We start from the raw sequence: 15,943 nt of genomic DNA on the forward strand, positions 1-15,943 counted from the left end.
GAAATCCTTGGGTAACAGAAGAAATATTGAATTTAGTTGATGAAAGGAGAAAATATAAAAATGCAGTAAATGAAGCAGGCAAAAAGGAATACAAACGTCTCAAAAATGAGATCGACAGGAAGTGCAAAATGGCTAAGCAGGGATGGCTAGAGGACAAATGTAAGGATGTAGAGGCTTGTCTCACTAGGGGTAAGATAGATACTGCCTACAGGAAAATTAAAGAGACCTTTGGAGAGAAGAGAACCACTTATTTGAATATCAAGAGCTCAGATGGAAACCCAGTTCTAAGCAAAGAAGGGAAAGCAGAAAGGTGGAAGGAGTATATAGAGGGTCTGTACAAGGGCGATGTACTTGAGGACAATATTATGGAAATGGAAGAGGATGTAGATGAAGATGAAATGGGAGATACGATACTGCGTGAAGAGTTTGACAGAGCACTGAAAGACCTGAGTCGAAACAAGGCCCCCGGAGTAGACAACATTCCATTGGAACTACTGACGGCCTTGGGAGAGCCAGTCCTGACAAAACTCTACCATCTGGTGAGCAAGATGTATGAAACAGGCGAAATACCCTCAGACTTCAAGAAGAATATAATAATTCCAATCCCAAAGAAAGCAGGTGTTGACAGATGTGAGAATTACCGAACAATCAGTTTAATAAGCCACAGCTGCAAAATACTAACACGAATTCTTTACAGAAGAATGGAAAAACTAGTAGAAGCCGACCAAGGGGAAGATCAGTTTGGATTCCGTAGAAATACTGGAACACGTGAGGCAATACTGACCTTACGACTTATCTTAGAAGAAAGATTAAGGAAAGGCAAATCTCCGTTTCTAGCATTTGTAGACTTAGAGAAAGCTTTTGACAGTGTTGACTGGAATACTCTCTTTCAAATCCTAAAGGTGGCTGGGGTAAAATACAGGGAGCGAAAGGCTATTTACAATTTGTACAGAAACCAGATGGCAGTTATAAGAGTCGAGGGACATGAAAGGGAAGCAGTGGTTGGGAAGGGAGTAAGACAGGGTTGTGGCCTCTCCCCGATGTTATTCAATCTTTATATTGAGCAAGCAGTAAAGGAAACAAAAGAAAAATTCGGAGTAGGTTTTAAAATACATGGAGAAGAAATAAAAACTTTGAGGTTCGCCGATGACATTGTAATTCTGTCAGAGACAGTAAAGGACTTGGAAGAGCAGTTGAACGGAATGGATGGTGTCTTGAAGGGAGGATATAAGATGAACATCAACAAAAGCAAAACGAGGATAATGGAATGTAGTCGAATTAAGTCGGGTGATGTTGAGGGTATTAGATTAGGAAATGAGACACTTAAAGTAGTACAGAAGTTGTGCTATTTGGGGAGCAAAATAACTGATGATGGTCGAAGTAGAGAGGATATAAAATGTAGACTGGCAATGGCAAGGAAAGCGTTTCTGAAGAAGAGAAATTTGTTAACATCGAGTATAGATTTAAATGTCAGGAAGTCAATTCTGAAAGTATTTGTATGGTGTGTAGCCATGTATGGAAGTGAAACATGGACGGTAAATAGTTTGGACAAGAAGAGAATAGAAGCTTTCGAAATGTGGTGCTACAGAAGAATGCAGAAGATTAGATGGGTAGGTAACATAACTAATGAGGAGGTACTGAATAGGATTGGGGAGAAGAGGAGTTTGTGGCACAACTTGACCAGAAGAAGGGATCGGTTGGTAGGACATGTTCTGACACATCAAGGGATCACCAATTTAGTATTGGAGGGCAGCGTGGAGGGTAAAAATCGTAGGGGGAGACCAAGAGATGAATACACTAAGCAGAATCAGAAGTATGTAGGTTGCAGTAGGTACTGGGAGATGAAGAAGCTTGCACAGGATAGAGTAGCATGGAGAGCTGCATCAAACCAGTCTCAGGACTGAAGACCACAACAACAACAACATCTATATAAATGATATGGGAGACAATCTGAGCAGCCGTCTTCGGTTGTTTGCAGAAAACGCTGTCGTTTATCGACTAATAAAGTCATCAGAAGATAAAAACAAACTGTAAAACGATTTAGAAAAAATATCTGAATGGTGCGAAAAGTGGCAGTCGACCCTAAATAACGAAAAGTGTGAGGTCATCCACATTAGTGCTAAAAGGAAATCGTTAAACTTCGGTTACACGATAAATCAGTGTAATCCAAAAATCGTAGATTCAATTAAATACCTAGGTATTACAATTACGAACAACTTAAATTGGAAAGAACACATACAAAATGTTGTGGGGAAAACTAACCAAAGGCGGCGTTTTATTGGCAGGACACTTAGAAAATGTAACAGAGCTACTAAGGAGACTGCCTACACTACGCTTGTCCTCTTTTAGAATAATGCTGCGGTGTGAGATCCTTACCAGATAGGACTGACGGAGTACATCTAAAAAGTTCAAAGAAAGACAGCACGTTTTGTATTATCGCGAAAAATGGGAGAGAGTGTCACATAAATGATACAGGATTTGGGCTGGAAATCATTAAAAGAAAGGCGTTTTTCGTTGCGACTGAATCTTCTCACGAAATTCCAATCACCAACTTTCTCCTCCGAATGAGAAAATATTTTGTTGACGCCGACCTACATCATAGAGAGGAACGACTGAAGCGGCGAATGAAAATGTGCCAGGGTGGCGTAATGATTATCACATTTGCCTGATGAGCAGACATGGAATCCCAGCGTTGGTAAAAATTTTCATTCGCTCTTTCAGTCTGCATATATACACCATAGACGTTTGAGACTTGAAAAGGTCTTTGGAACCACATAGATTTATTTAATTTTTTTAAATTATGTAAGTCTGCAGGCTTTTGTGGCCGTTGTCACTGAAGTTAAAATCTTCTGGGTTAAAGGCCGCGTAATGTTTCTTCTAAAATGTTCGACGTTTCGATCCCTCTGCTGGTACCTTCCTCAGGATCTTCAGGATCTTTTGGTGTCCACTACTGCTAGAACACTCATGTTCTAGCAGTAGTGGACACCAAAAGACCCTGAGGAAGATCCCAGCAGAGGGATCGAAACGTCGAACATTTTAGAAGAAACATGACGCGGCCTAATAACCGAGAAGATTTTAACTTCATTTTTTTCAAATTATCATTCGTACGCTAGACCGTCAAAGATTAATCTCTATGTCAGAACGTCGCCACCGGATTTCGTAGTTTTGCGGTGAATTTAGTCTGATGCCGTGTGCTGCATTCGAGCGGAACAATTCCTGCACAGGTCTCCGATTCCGCGCTGTCTCTCAGCTTCCAACAAAAAAGAAAGAGAGGTAAGCCAAGGAAGCAGCCTTGGGAAGGTCGCCGGCTGCGGCTGCAGCAGCGGTGAGTCAACAGCCCGGAAGGACAGCCGCACGCCGGTTATTTTAGATGGGAAGCTAGCGGGCGGTGCCAAGCGCCACGCCGCCGCGCAGCCAGCCACCAGCCGCACTGTGTTGTAACGAGGCCGCCGTCCTGTGTGTTGCAGCGGACGGCGTCACGTACTCGTTCGGCGTGCTCTACGTAGAGTTCCTGGACGCCTTCAAGGAGGGCAAGGGCGCCACCGCGCTCATCGCTTCCATCCTCGTCGGCGTTACCTTCTGTTCCGGTGAGTAGCCATCCAACTCTCATACTCAGTTTTGATGTGATGCCATCTCCAGCGATCATTGATTCATATACACTGACGTGACAGAAGCCGTGGGATAGCGATATGCACATATACACGGTGGTCCATTGATCGTGACCGGGCCAAAGACCTCACGAAATAAGAGTCAAACGAAAAAACTACAAAGACCGAAACTTGTCTAGCTTGAAGGGGAAAACCAGATGTCGCTATGGTTGGCCCGCTAGATGGCGCTGCCATTGGACAAACAGATATCAACTACATTTTTTAAAAATAGGGACCCCCATTTTTATTACATATTTGTCTAGTACGTAAAGAAATATGAATGTTTTAGTTGGACCACTTTTTTCGCTTTGTGATAGATGGCGCTGTAATAGTCACTAACATATGGCTCACAATTTTAGACGGACAGTTGGTAACAGGTAGCTTTCTTAAATTAAAACACAGAACGTAGGTACGTTTGAACATTTTATTTCGATTGTTCCAATGTGATACATGTACCTTTGTGAACTTATCATTTCTGAGAACGCATGCTGTTACAGCGTGATTAGCTGTAAGTACCAAATTAATACAATAAATGCTCATGTTGTCAGGCGTTGTCGGTGGATCAGGTAGCAAATATCCTTCAACTTTCCCCACAGAAAGAAATCCGGGGACGTCAGATCCGGTGAACGTGCGGGCCATGGTATGCTGCTTCGACAACCAATCCACCTGTCATGAAATATGCTATTCAATCCCACTTTAACCTCACGCGAGCTATGTGCTGGACATCCATCATGTTGGAAGTACATCGCCATTCTGTCATGCTGTGAAACATCTAGTAGTAACATCGGTAGAGCATTACGTAGGAAATCGGCATACATTGCACCATTTAGATTGCCATTGATAAAATGGGGGCCAATTATCCTTCCTTCCATAATGCCGCACCATACTCGAACCCACCACTTCGCTGATGTTCCAGTTGTCGCAGCCATCGTGGATTTTCCGTTGCCCAGTAGTGCATATTATGCCGGTTTACGTTACCGCTGTTGGTGAATGACGCTTCGTCGCTAAATAGAACGCGTGCAAAAAATCTGTCATCGTCCCGTAATTTCTCTTGTGCCCATTGGTAGAACTGTATACGACGTTCAAAGTCGACGCCATGCAATTCCTGGTGGATAGAAATACGGTACGGGTGCAATCGATGTTGATGTAACACTCTCAACACCGACGTTTTTGAGATTCCCGATTCTCGTGCAATTTGTCTGCTATTGATTTGCGGAGTGGCCGGACAGCAGCTAAAGCACCTACTTGGGCATCATCATTTGTTGCAGATCGTGGTTGACTTTTCACATGTGGCTGAACACTTCCTGTTTCCTTAAATAACGTAATTATCCGGCGAACGGTCCGGACACTTTGATGATGTCGTCCAGGATACCGAGCAGCATACAAAGTACACGCCTGTTGGGAATTTTGATCGCAATAGCCATACATCAACACGATAGCGACCTTATCCGCAATTGGTGTATGGTCCATTTTAACACGGGTAATGTATCACGAAGCAAATACCGTCCGCACTCGCGGAATGTTACGCGATACCACGTACTTCTACGTTTGTGACTATTACATCGCCATCCAGCAGAAAGCTAAAAAAGTGCTCCAACTAAAACATTCATATTTCCTTACGTACTACACGAATACGTAATAACAAATGCGGGTTCCTATTTTAAAAAACGCAGTTGATATCCGTTTGACCTATGGGAGCGCCATCTAGCGGCCAACCGTAACGCGATCTGGTTTCCCCCTTCAAGCTAGACGAGTTTCGTTCTTTGTAGTTTTTTCGTTTGATGCTTGTTTCGTGAGATATTTGGCCCGATCACTATCAATGGACGACCCTGTACAGATGGTGGTAGTATCGCTTACATGGGGTATAAAAGTGCTGTGTACTGGCTGAGCTGTCATTTGTACTCAGGTGAGTCGTGCGAAAAGTTTCCGATGTGATTATGGCCGCACGGTAGAAATCAACAGTCTTTGAACGCGGATTGTTACTTAGAGTTAGACGCGTGGGACATTCCATTCCGGAAATGATTAGGGAATTCAATATTCCGTGTCCACAGCGTCAAGAGTATGCCGAAAATGGTTCAAATGGCTCTGAGCTCTATGGGACTTAACATATGAGGTCATGAGTCCCCTAGACTTGGAACTACTTAAACCTAACTAACCTAAGGACATCACACACATCGATACCCGAGGCAGGATTCCAACCTGCGACCGTAGCAGCAGCGCGGTTCCGGACTGAAGCGTCTAGAACCGCTCGGCCACAGCGGCCGAGAGTATTCCGAGAATACGAAATTCCAGGCATCTTCTCTCACCACGACCGAGAGCAGCGGCATTTGCTTAAAGCTGCTACTGATAACAGAAAAGCAATACTGCGTGAAATTACCGGAAGTGAATGCGGAACGTAGGACGTACGTATCCGTTAGGCCTGTGCCGAGAAATCTGACGTTAATGGGCTATGGCAGCAGATGGTATGACAAATCGCCTGTAGCGCCCCTCCTCGGCTCGTGACAGTATCCTTTGGACCCTAGACCATTCGAAAACCTTGGCCTGGTCAGTAACAGAGCTCCTGTGAATGGGAACGCGTTATGTAGATCTTGGTGCCTCTCGCATCCATCCAGAAAAGATAACCTGATGATGCCTAAATAAGGCGAAACGCGTCGTTGAAAAATAAAAAAAAAACTAAAATTCCAACCAAGTTCGTTTTTAACCAATACTGTTAAGCACTGGTTTGCTGTATGCCACATATGGATTGGAAGAAATTACAGTAAATACAAGTGATACAAGTACGGAAAAAATTTAAAAAATAAGAGTACGTCAAGGACGCAAAATATCGCCCATGCTTTTTTATTACCCATATTAAATACATTATCCTAAACTAGAGGCAAAACATACAAGGTGTTAAAATACCAAAAGAAACCATGTTAAATGGTTTACTTCATGCAGATAATGTCTTGATATAGCAAGATCAGGTCAACGTGCACTGTACCACCTGAATGACCTTTGCAAACAATACTGTGTTTCTAAGACCTAGACTAAAATTACGGCTTTCTGGGACACACATGCGTTCCGATCCTAAAACATTGTGGAGAATGTGATTTTGGAACAAGTGTCATTCTTCACTTATTTCGGATGTTGAATCAAATGGCTCTGAGCACTATGGGACTTAACATCTATCGTCATCAGTCCCCTAGAACTTAGAACTACTTAAACCTAACTAACCTAAGGACAGCACACAACACCCAGCCATCACGAGGCAGAGAAAATCCCTGACCCCGCCGGGAATCGAACCCAGGAACCCGGGCGTGGAAAGCGAGAACGCTACCGCACGACCACGAGATGCGGGCTCGGATGTTGAATCGGTCTAGATGGTAATAAACATATAGGTGCAAGATTGGCTACATTTGAAAATACATACACTGCCGGAAGAAACATGCAACACCCTCAGGGACTGTGTTCAGGGACACCAGAGTGCAATATGTGCACATTGAGGGTTTCTATTGTTAGTGATTGATTGCGCACCGTCTTTGGCGATAAGGTGGCACTCTGGAGGCCTGTGTGTCCCCACACTGTGCCGGCCGCTGTGGCCGAGCGGTTCTAGGCGCTTCAGTTCGGAACCGCGCTGCTACTACGGTCGCAGGTTCGAATCCTGCCTGGGGCGTTGATGTGTGTGATGTCCTTAGGTTGGTTAGCTTTAAGTAGTTCTAAGTTCTAGGGGACTGATGACCTCAGATGTTAAGTCCCATAGTGCTCAGAGCCATTTGATCCGCCCCCTGTTTTGTTACTGCAGGCAGTAATTTTGCTGAGTTTAACGGCGAACAGTATGTGCAACATTCATTCTAGGGTATAACCATGCCTCGCCGGCGAGTACATACTCCTCTTGAACAACTTCAGCCATTTGATCAGTGTCGCATTATGGGCCTACAGGAAGCTGGATGGGCGTGTCGACGGGTTACTGCACATGTTAGGAACAACGTACCTTTGGTACCTTGCTGCTTTCAGCAGTGATCTGTGGAACATTGGCGCTACAGCAGAGATGGTTCTGGACGTCCACGTACAGACGCAAGCCAGGATTGACGCACTGTGAGAGCAGCAGTGGCGGACCGAACATCATCCAGGGAAGAAACCTGGGCATATGGTGCACCTAATGTACACCAAGGAACATTGGAACAGTGTGCTGAAACAGGGCTAAAATCACGTGTGCTAACACTGACACCACGACACCACCTAGCATGGCTCTTCTGGCGTCTTGGAAGAGTCGACTGGGTAGTAGTATGTCACTCTGTTGTCTTAAGTCGTAAGAGCAGGTTCTGTTCGTATGTGAGGGATGCACTACAAGTGCGTGGCATAGACCTGGTAGCGGTCTATTTCGGTGTGCATTCACCAACAACACACAAGTCCCACGTCAGGCTTCATGGTGTGGGGGCCATCAGTTAAGGCTCGCGGTCCCATTTGGTGTTTCTGCAGTATAAAGTAACCAGTGGCCGCTACATTGCACAGACTGTTATTCCCGTGCTACTGCCATTTCTTCAAAAGGAATGTGGCGTGATTTTCCAGCAGGACAATGCGCGTCCACATACGGCTGTTGCGGCGCAATTTATTGTTCATAGTGTATAACTACTGCTCTGATCAGCGAGACCAACAGATCTCTCGCCAATTGAACACTTACGAGTCATAGTGAAGCGGGAACTTCCTCATGCTCCACATCTTACAAGAACCATTGCCGAATTGCAACAAAGGTGCAAGGTCCGTGGGACAGTCTATCGCAGAACGCCATTCGGCACCTTTACGATCGTTTGCATGCTAGATTACACGTCTGCGCTACCGCCAGAGGGGCGGGGGGGGGGGGGGGGGGACACTGTACTGATGCAAATTTTCGACACCGTTTATTGTGATATGTGCGTTTCATTTGGTCTTAATCTGTTATCATATATTTCTACAATGATAAACTGTCACATTACTTTTGAATAAAATACTTTGTTCTTGAGGGTGCTGTATTTTTTTCGACAGTATATGTGGTGCCATTCATAATGTATTTAAAAATAAGACCAGTCAAGAAACGAGAGAAAAAAAAAATATAAAAATTTGGCTGTTCCAGCGCTTCTGCATAGAAATTAATGTAGATTATATTAGGTGAAATACAAAGCGTAGAAATCAAAATTTCTAAGAGAAAAGAAAGGCCACTCAAGAACAGACAATATAGAAAACGAAACAGTGCTACAAGAGCTATTGAAAGTAGAATAAGCAAACAGGGCAACGCCTGGTAGGAACACGTACAAAGAACGGACAGTAAACAACTAGCGTCTTCTTACAAGGCGGCAGGAATAAGAGCTCCTGTATAATCTAAAAAGAGATGGACAGACAATGTATAAAGACCCAACAGACAACGCCTAATCCATAACTGCAGAAAAGGAAGAAGAGCTAAGAGTCTCTAAAACAACCAAGAATTCAAGAATTCTACATTGAAGAGCCAAAGAAACTGATACTCCTGCCTAATAATTTGCAGGGCGCCCGCGAGCACACAGAAGTTCCGCAATACGACGTGACATGGACTCGACTGTCTGAAGTAATGCTAGAAGCAACTGACACCATGAATTCTGCAGAGCTGTCCATAAATCCGTAAGAGTACGACGGGGTGGAGATCTCTTCTGAACAGCACGTTGCAAGGCATCCCAGATATGCTCAATAATGTTCATGTCTGGGGAATTTGGTGGACATCGGAAGTTCCTGAGGCCACTCTGTAGCAAATCTGGACGTGTGTGGAGTCGCATTGTCCTGCCGGAATTGCTCAAATCCGTCGGAATGCGCAGTGGACATGAATGGATGCAGGTGATCAGACAGGATGCTTACGTACGTGTCACCTGTCAGCGTCGTATCTAGACGTATGAGGGGTCCCATATCACTCCAACTGCGCACGCCCCACACCATTATAGAGCCTCCACCAGCTTGAACAATCCCCTGCTGACATGTAGGGTCCATGGACTCATGAGGTTGTCTCCGTACCCGTACACGACTATCTGCTCCATACAATTTGAAACGAGACTCGTCCGACCAGGTAACATGTTTTCAGTCATCAACAAGTCCAACGTCGTTGTTGACGAGCCTAAGCGAGGCGTTTAGCTCTGTATCGTGCAGCCATCAAGGGTACACGTGTGGACCTTCGGCTCCGAGAGCCCTTATCTATGATGTTTCGTTGAATGGTTGGCACGCTGCCACTTGTTGATGACCCAGCATTGAAATCTGCAGCAATTTGCGGAAGGGTTCCACTTCTGTCATGTTGAACGTTTCTCTTCGGTCGTTGTTGGTCCCGTTCTTGCAGGATCTTTTTCCGGCCGCAGCGCGGTCGGAGATTTGATGTTTTACCGGAGTCTTGATATTCACGATAGACTCTTGAAATGGTCGTACAGGAAAATCCCCACTTCAAAAATGGTTCAAATGGCTCTGAGAAGGGAACCTCCCCATCGCACCCCCCCTCAGATTTAGTTATAAATTGACGCAGTGGATAGGCCTTGAAAAACCGAACACAGATCAGTCGAGAAAACAGGAAGAAGTTGTGTGAAACTATGAAAAAATAAGCAAAATATACAAACTGAGTAATCCATGTGTAAGATAAGCAACATCAAGGACAATCTAAGCTGAGGAGCGCCGTGGTCTCGTGGTTAGAGTAAGCAGCTGCGGAGTGAGAGGTCCTTGGTTCGAATCCTCCCTCGGGTGAAAATTTTACTTTCTTTACTTTCGCAAAGTTACGATCTGTCCGTTGATTCATTGACGTCTCTGTTCACTGTAATAAGTTTAGTGTCTGTGTTTTGCGACCGCACCGAAAAACCGTGCGATTAGTAGACGAAAGGACGTGCCTCTCCAATAGTAACCGAAAACATTTGATCGCACGGTCATAGGTCAACCGATTCCTCCACAGGAAAACACGTCTGATATATTCTATACGACACTGGTGACGGCATGTGCGTCACATGACAGGAATATGTTGTCGACCCACCTAACTTGCACACTTGTCGAATGGGTAAAAAGATTCTTCTACATTGCCCGATTTAGGTTTTCTTGTGGATGTGATAATCACTCCCAAAAAAGTGATGAAAACATAAGAGTTTGTCACATAAACTGCAACAAATGAATGCAACAGTTTCACAGTCGCACAGTTTTCCTTGTGCTCTGTCAAAACATATGTTTTTTACGTTTTCAAATGTTTCCGAGTGTAGACCGTCAAATCCTTCATATGTCCAAGCAAATCTAAACATGTCCTGGAATTTTGGAGAGCGAAGTTGATTATGTGTGAGTGCCTGAACTTTAATAATTGTCTGAAAATAAAAAATTAAACTTTTCACTCGTGAGGAGATTTGAACCAAAGACCTCTCGTTCCGCAGTTGCTCACGCTAACCACGGGACCATGGCGCTCGCAAGCTGATACTCTCCTAGATGTTGCATACCTTGCGCATGGCCTACTCAGTTTGTATATTTTGCTTATTTTTTTCATAGTGCCACACAACTTCTTCCTGTTTTCTCGATTGATCTGTGTTCAGTTTTTCAAGGCCTATCCCTGTGCCAACTTATAACTAAATCTGAGGGGGGTGCGATGGGGAGGTTCCCTTGTGAGTACTATGGGACTTAACGTCTGAGGTCATCAGTCCCCTAGAACTTAGAACTTAGATCTACTTAAACCTAACTAACCTAAGGATATCACACACATCCATGCTCGAGGCAGGATTCGAACCTGCTACCGTAGCGGTCACGCGGTTCCGGACTAAAGCGCCTAGAACCGCTCGGCCACACCGGCCGGTTATCCCCACTTCATCGCTAAGTCGGAGATGCAGTGTGCCATCGCTCATGCGCCGACTATAACACCAAGTTCAAACTCACTTAAATCTTGATAACCAGCCATTGTAGTAGCAATAACCGACCTATCAACTGCGCCAGACACTTGTCTTATATAGACGTTGCCGACCGCAGTCCCGCATTCTACCTGTTTAAATATCTCTGTATTTGAAAACGCGTGCCTATACCAGTTTCTTTGGCGCTTCAGTGTATAACTTACAAGCTACGTTTAACACAAGGTATTTTTCAGCTGGGTTACGTGATGGCTTGCTCGTGTGAACGGGCTTGTGATCTCACCAGGAAGATTTCAGCTACGAAAAGCCGCACATTGACAGGCTATACGCACCTGGTATCAGGAACAAAGCTGACACGGTTAGTGAGCACACACAAAGAACTGGCACACCACGCTACACTGAGTAAGGCGAGAGGGAATTTGAAAGACCTTGCACTAGCAAGGGTAGTGCGTGACCTCGAACGTTCGGGAATGTGCGAAAATGTGCTTAGAATATATATCGCTAATCCAAATGACAATGGTACGAGCATTTGCATTTAAACTGTGCTTCTTACCACCAGAGACATTTGAATGACCTCCTGTTAAACGCCTAAGAAAGAAAATTTGGCAACACGAAGAAACAAAATATTGATATAATAGGACCCAAAGCACACACTTTTCAGTGTTATGACTTACTGCTATATTTCCCCTTGCTTAAATTAACTATGCTGTCTGGACAACAAACTTTTTCTGCTGAGCTGATAATTTTGCACAGCTATTCAGAGTGTAGGTTTGGGATTTCAATGAAGCGGTCAAAGCGAGGTGGGATGGAACAGTATGCACATTTGACCGAAGAACGTGCCTATGTTACAGTTGTTGTTGTTGTAGTCTTCAGTCCTGAGACTGGTTTGATGCGGCTCTCCATGCTACTGTATCCTGTGCAAGCTTCTTCATCTCCCAGTACCTACTGCAGCCTACATCCTTCTGAATCTGCTTAGTGTATTCATCTCTTGGTCTCCCTCTACGATTTTTATCCTCCACGCTGTCCTCCAATACTAAATTGGTGATCCCTCGATGTGTCAGAACATGTCCTACCAACCGATCCCTTCTTCTAGTCAAGCTGTGCCACAAGCTCCTCCTCTCCCCAATTCTATTCAATACCTCCTCATTAGTTATGTGATCTACCCATCTAATCTTCAGCATTCTTCTGTAGCACCACATTTCGAAAGCTTCTATTCTCTTCTTGTCTAAACTATTTATCGGCCATGTTTCACTTCCATACATGGCTACACACCATACAAATACTTTCAGAAACGACTTCCTGACATTTAAATCTGTATTCGATGTTAACAAATTTTTCTTCTTCAGAAACACTTTCCTTGCCATTGCCAGTGTACATTTTATATCCTCTCTACTTCGACCATCATCAGTTATTTTGCTCCCCAAATAGCAAAACTCCTTTACTACCTTAAGTATCTCAAATGGTTCAAATGGCTCTGAGCACTATGGGACTCAACTGCTGAGGTCATAAGTCCCCTAGAACTTAGAACTACTTAAACCTAACTAACCTACGGACAACACACACATCCATGCCCGAGGCAGGATTCGAACCTGCGACCGTAGCGGTCGCGCGGTTCCAGACTGTAGCGCCAGAACCGCTCGGCCACCAGCGGCCGGCCTTAAGTATCTCATTTCCTAATCTAATTCCCTCAGCATCACCCGACTTAATTCGACTACATTCCATTATCCTCGTTTTTCTTTTGATGATATCTTATACCCTCCTTTCAAGACACTGTCCATTCCGTTCAATTGCTCTTCCAAGTCCTTTGCTGTCTCTGACAGAATTACAATGTCATCGGCGAACCTCAAAGTTTTTATTTCTTCTCCATGGACTTTAATACCTACTCCGAACTTTTCTTTTGTTTCCTTTATTGCTTGCTCAATATACAGATTGAATAACATCGGGGATAGGTTACAACCCTGTCTCACTCTTCTCCCAATCACTGCTTCCCTTTCATACCCCTCGACTCTTATAACTGCCATCTGCTTTCTGTACAAATTGTAAATAGCCTTTCGCTCCCTGTATTTTACCCCAGCCACCTTCAGTTGGCAGTTGTTGTTGTTGTTGTTGTTGTGGTCTTCAGTCCTGATACTGGTTTGATGCAGCTCTCCATGCCAGTTGGCAGTATGCTTGGCAAAAAGCAGGTTGTAACTTTGACGTACCAAGACCATCCTTTGAAAATGTAATTAGTGTACCGTTTGATATTGAACTGCTTGGTCGCAGAAGTGATGTTGAATGTGAAAAAATGGTGTTAGTAAGAAGTGCATGTTCCCCTTTGCTTTGCTTGTGGAAGTTTACTGCTGTTACAGTTCTTCAGTTAATTGCGTGCGACAAATAATTCTCAAACTTGCGGATGTGTCCTATGATGTATTATTATGAATTCCAATTTCTTGGACGTTATGCCGAAGCAATGTAATATTCGCCACTGTAAACAAATTATTTATATTATAATAAAATATTGATATATTTCATTGTAGCAAAACATTTGTTGTTGGAATATTGTATCATTTTATATCTTTTATTGTTGTTATTATTATTAAAAAGTAAACATTTGTTGCACCTTAAAAGTGAGGGATGACGACAGGCTATATTTGTGGGTGAAGGTGTGGGAGGTATGTTGCATGTGCACTGATAATAATTTCATAAAAAATTGTCATTTTTATTGATGAACATTTCAGATAATCTGCTGGCTTTGTGTATGTCCTCTTCTCACTAACGTTTCGTGGAATAATATACCCTGGTGCAATTATCTATTTAGACATAAATTATCAAGGCACAGAAATGTGCGAAAACGATTATATGTAGCAATGTGTGTCCGCGAGACACCTGCTGACACTTCTCAAGAGGCTGGGCTTGTTAATAACACCATCTCATTGCATTCACTCAGTAATAGAGTTATCTTTCAAAGCTGTCCAGAATTTTTAAATAACACTGGCATTCATGCACATGATACTAAGAATAAAAATTACCTGACTACTCAGAATTTAAACGGGCCTCGCAGCATATAAGTTCCCACTGCTACTTCATTCTTCGTTCCTCACGGTCGCACAGGAACATTATCCTCAGGTTAGAAGATGGACACCAGTCACAATCAAGTGTGGACACATCTGACAGCGAACAACAAATATTTTAAGGAAAAATAAGTGCGCCCTGTGCTAACACAGACACTAACGATTAATGCAGTGGCCTCTGCCATATTTTTAACATCACTGATACGCTTAACAAGTGCACAGACACGCAGACATCTCATCGCCGCGCAGTCTAAACAATACTACATGCAGCCGCTATAGCGCTATGAGTTGTTGCGTGACAAACTTCATACATTCCGAGAAACAAAAATCGGTTTCTGGGGATATATGAGATTTTCAGAGCCTTGTGTACTTGTACGATTTTGGGTCTGTTATAGTATACCTTTACCCGCAAAAGTTTTCGCTATTAATAATGGTACATCCTGGTACTTACCTACTCCTACTGATAATGATCGCATAGGCAAGTTACTGTTACAGTGACTGCAGTAATTAGTCAGGGTTGTGATGAGGCTGTAGAGAGCTTCCTTTACTTCACTCTGCTGCAACAAACCACGTACTAAAAAGAAGCAAGTTTGAGATACAATCATGAAGATACTGTTTAAATAAAATTTCGTTTCTGTAAATCATTAAAGTGATCTTCTCAAATCCCCTATTCATCGCACATGTTACTGTCAACCTTGATATTTAATTGCACAACACCACAGAGACCAGCAAAGGAATCGTTGGATGGCTTCGCAGCTGAAGCTTCGCTAAAACCAAATGCTGTAACTAAATACTTTTAGACAGGTTCAGTTCCCTCATTCAGGTATGGTTTTCCAAATACACGATTCAAGTTACACAGGTTTTTGTTCAAACATAAACGAGCATTCATAAAATTGCTGTTACAGTGTTAAACATATGACAAGCATTCAAGAACTGAGGTTAGTATACGCATTATGTCATGTTTTTAGGATATGCATTTTTCTAAATTCTCCTTACAGACCTCTAGAGCAGGTACGTTACTGTTTCAGTAGGTGTATGAAACCGACGATGAGTCGTTTCCATACTAGAGGAACAGTTTATTCCACACTTTGTAATTATGCCTTAGATGAGCATGCATGTGTGCACCAAAAACTGAAATATACACATTGTAAGCTACTCCTTATTTGCAGACAAGAGCTCATTTTACTTTATTTACAGGTTTGCTACTTCACACGTGTGAAGTGAATGTTTCAGCACTACAATGCCTACGGAGTAAGGAGCGAGCGGTAGGTTCCCATGCTGGGCGCTTTCTGAGGCAGTGGGATGAGGTGCTGATGGAGAAATCGCTCGTGACGTCAGCATAGAGATGCGTAGGGAAAGTACGTGTATTCTGGTGCGAATCAAGTAATTGTTATTAATAAATATTTGCTAACGA

General features: G+C 43.5%; 1 protein-coding gene across 1 annotated transcript in view; it reads left to right on the top strand.

The window, feature by feature from the left end:
- The window catches only part of LOC126263482 (monocarboxylate transporter 12), a 748,493-nt gene that overhangs the window by 567,167 nt on the left and 165,383 nt on the right, over window positions 1–15,943 (top strand). Inside the window, exon 2 of the mRNA XM_049960574.1 lies at window positions 3,468–3,587. Coding sequence (XP_049816531.1) covers window positions 3,468–3,587 — 120 coding nt within the window. The remainder of the gene's footprint in view (window positions 1–3,467; window positions 3,588–15,943) is intronic.

The sequence above is a fragment of the Schistocerca nitens genome, chromosome 6 (assembly GCF_023898315.1).
Source record: "Schistocerca nitens isolate TAMUIC-IGC-003100 chromosome 6, iqSchNite1.1, whole genome shotgun sequence".
NCBI lineage: Eukaryota > Metazoa > Arthropoda > Insecta > Orthoptera > Acrididae > Schistocerca > Schistocerca nitens.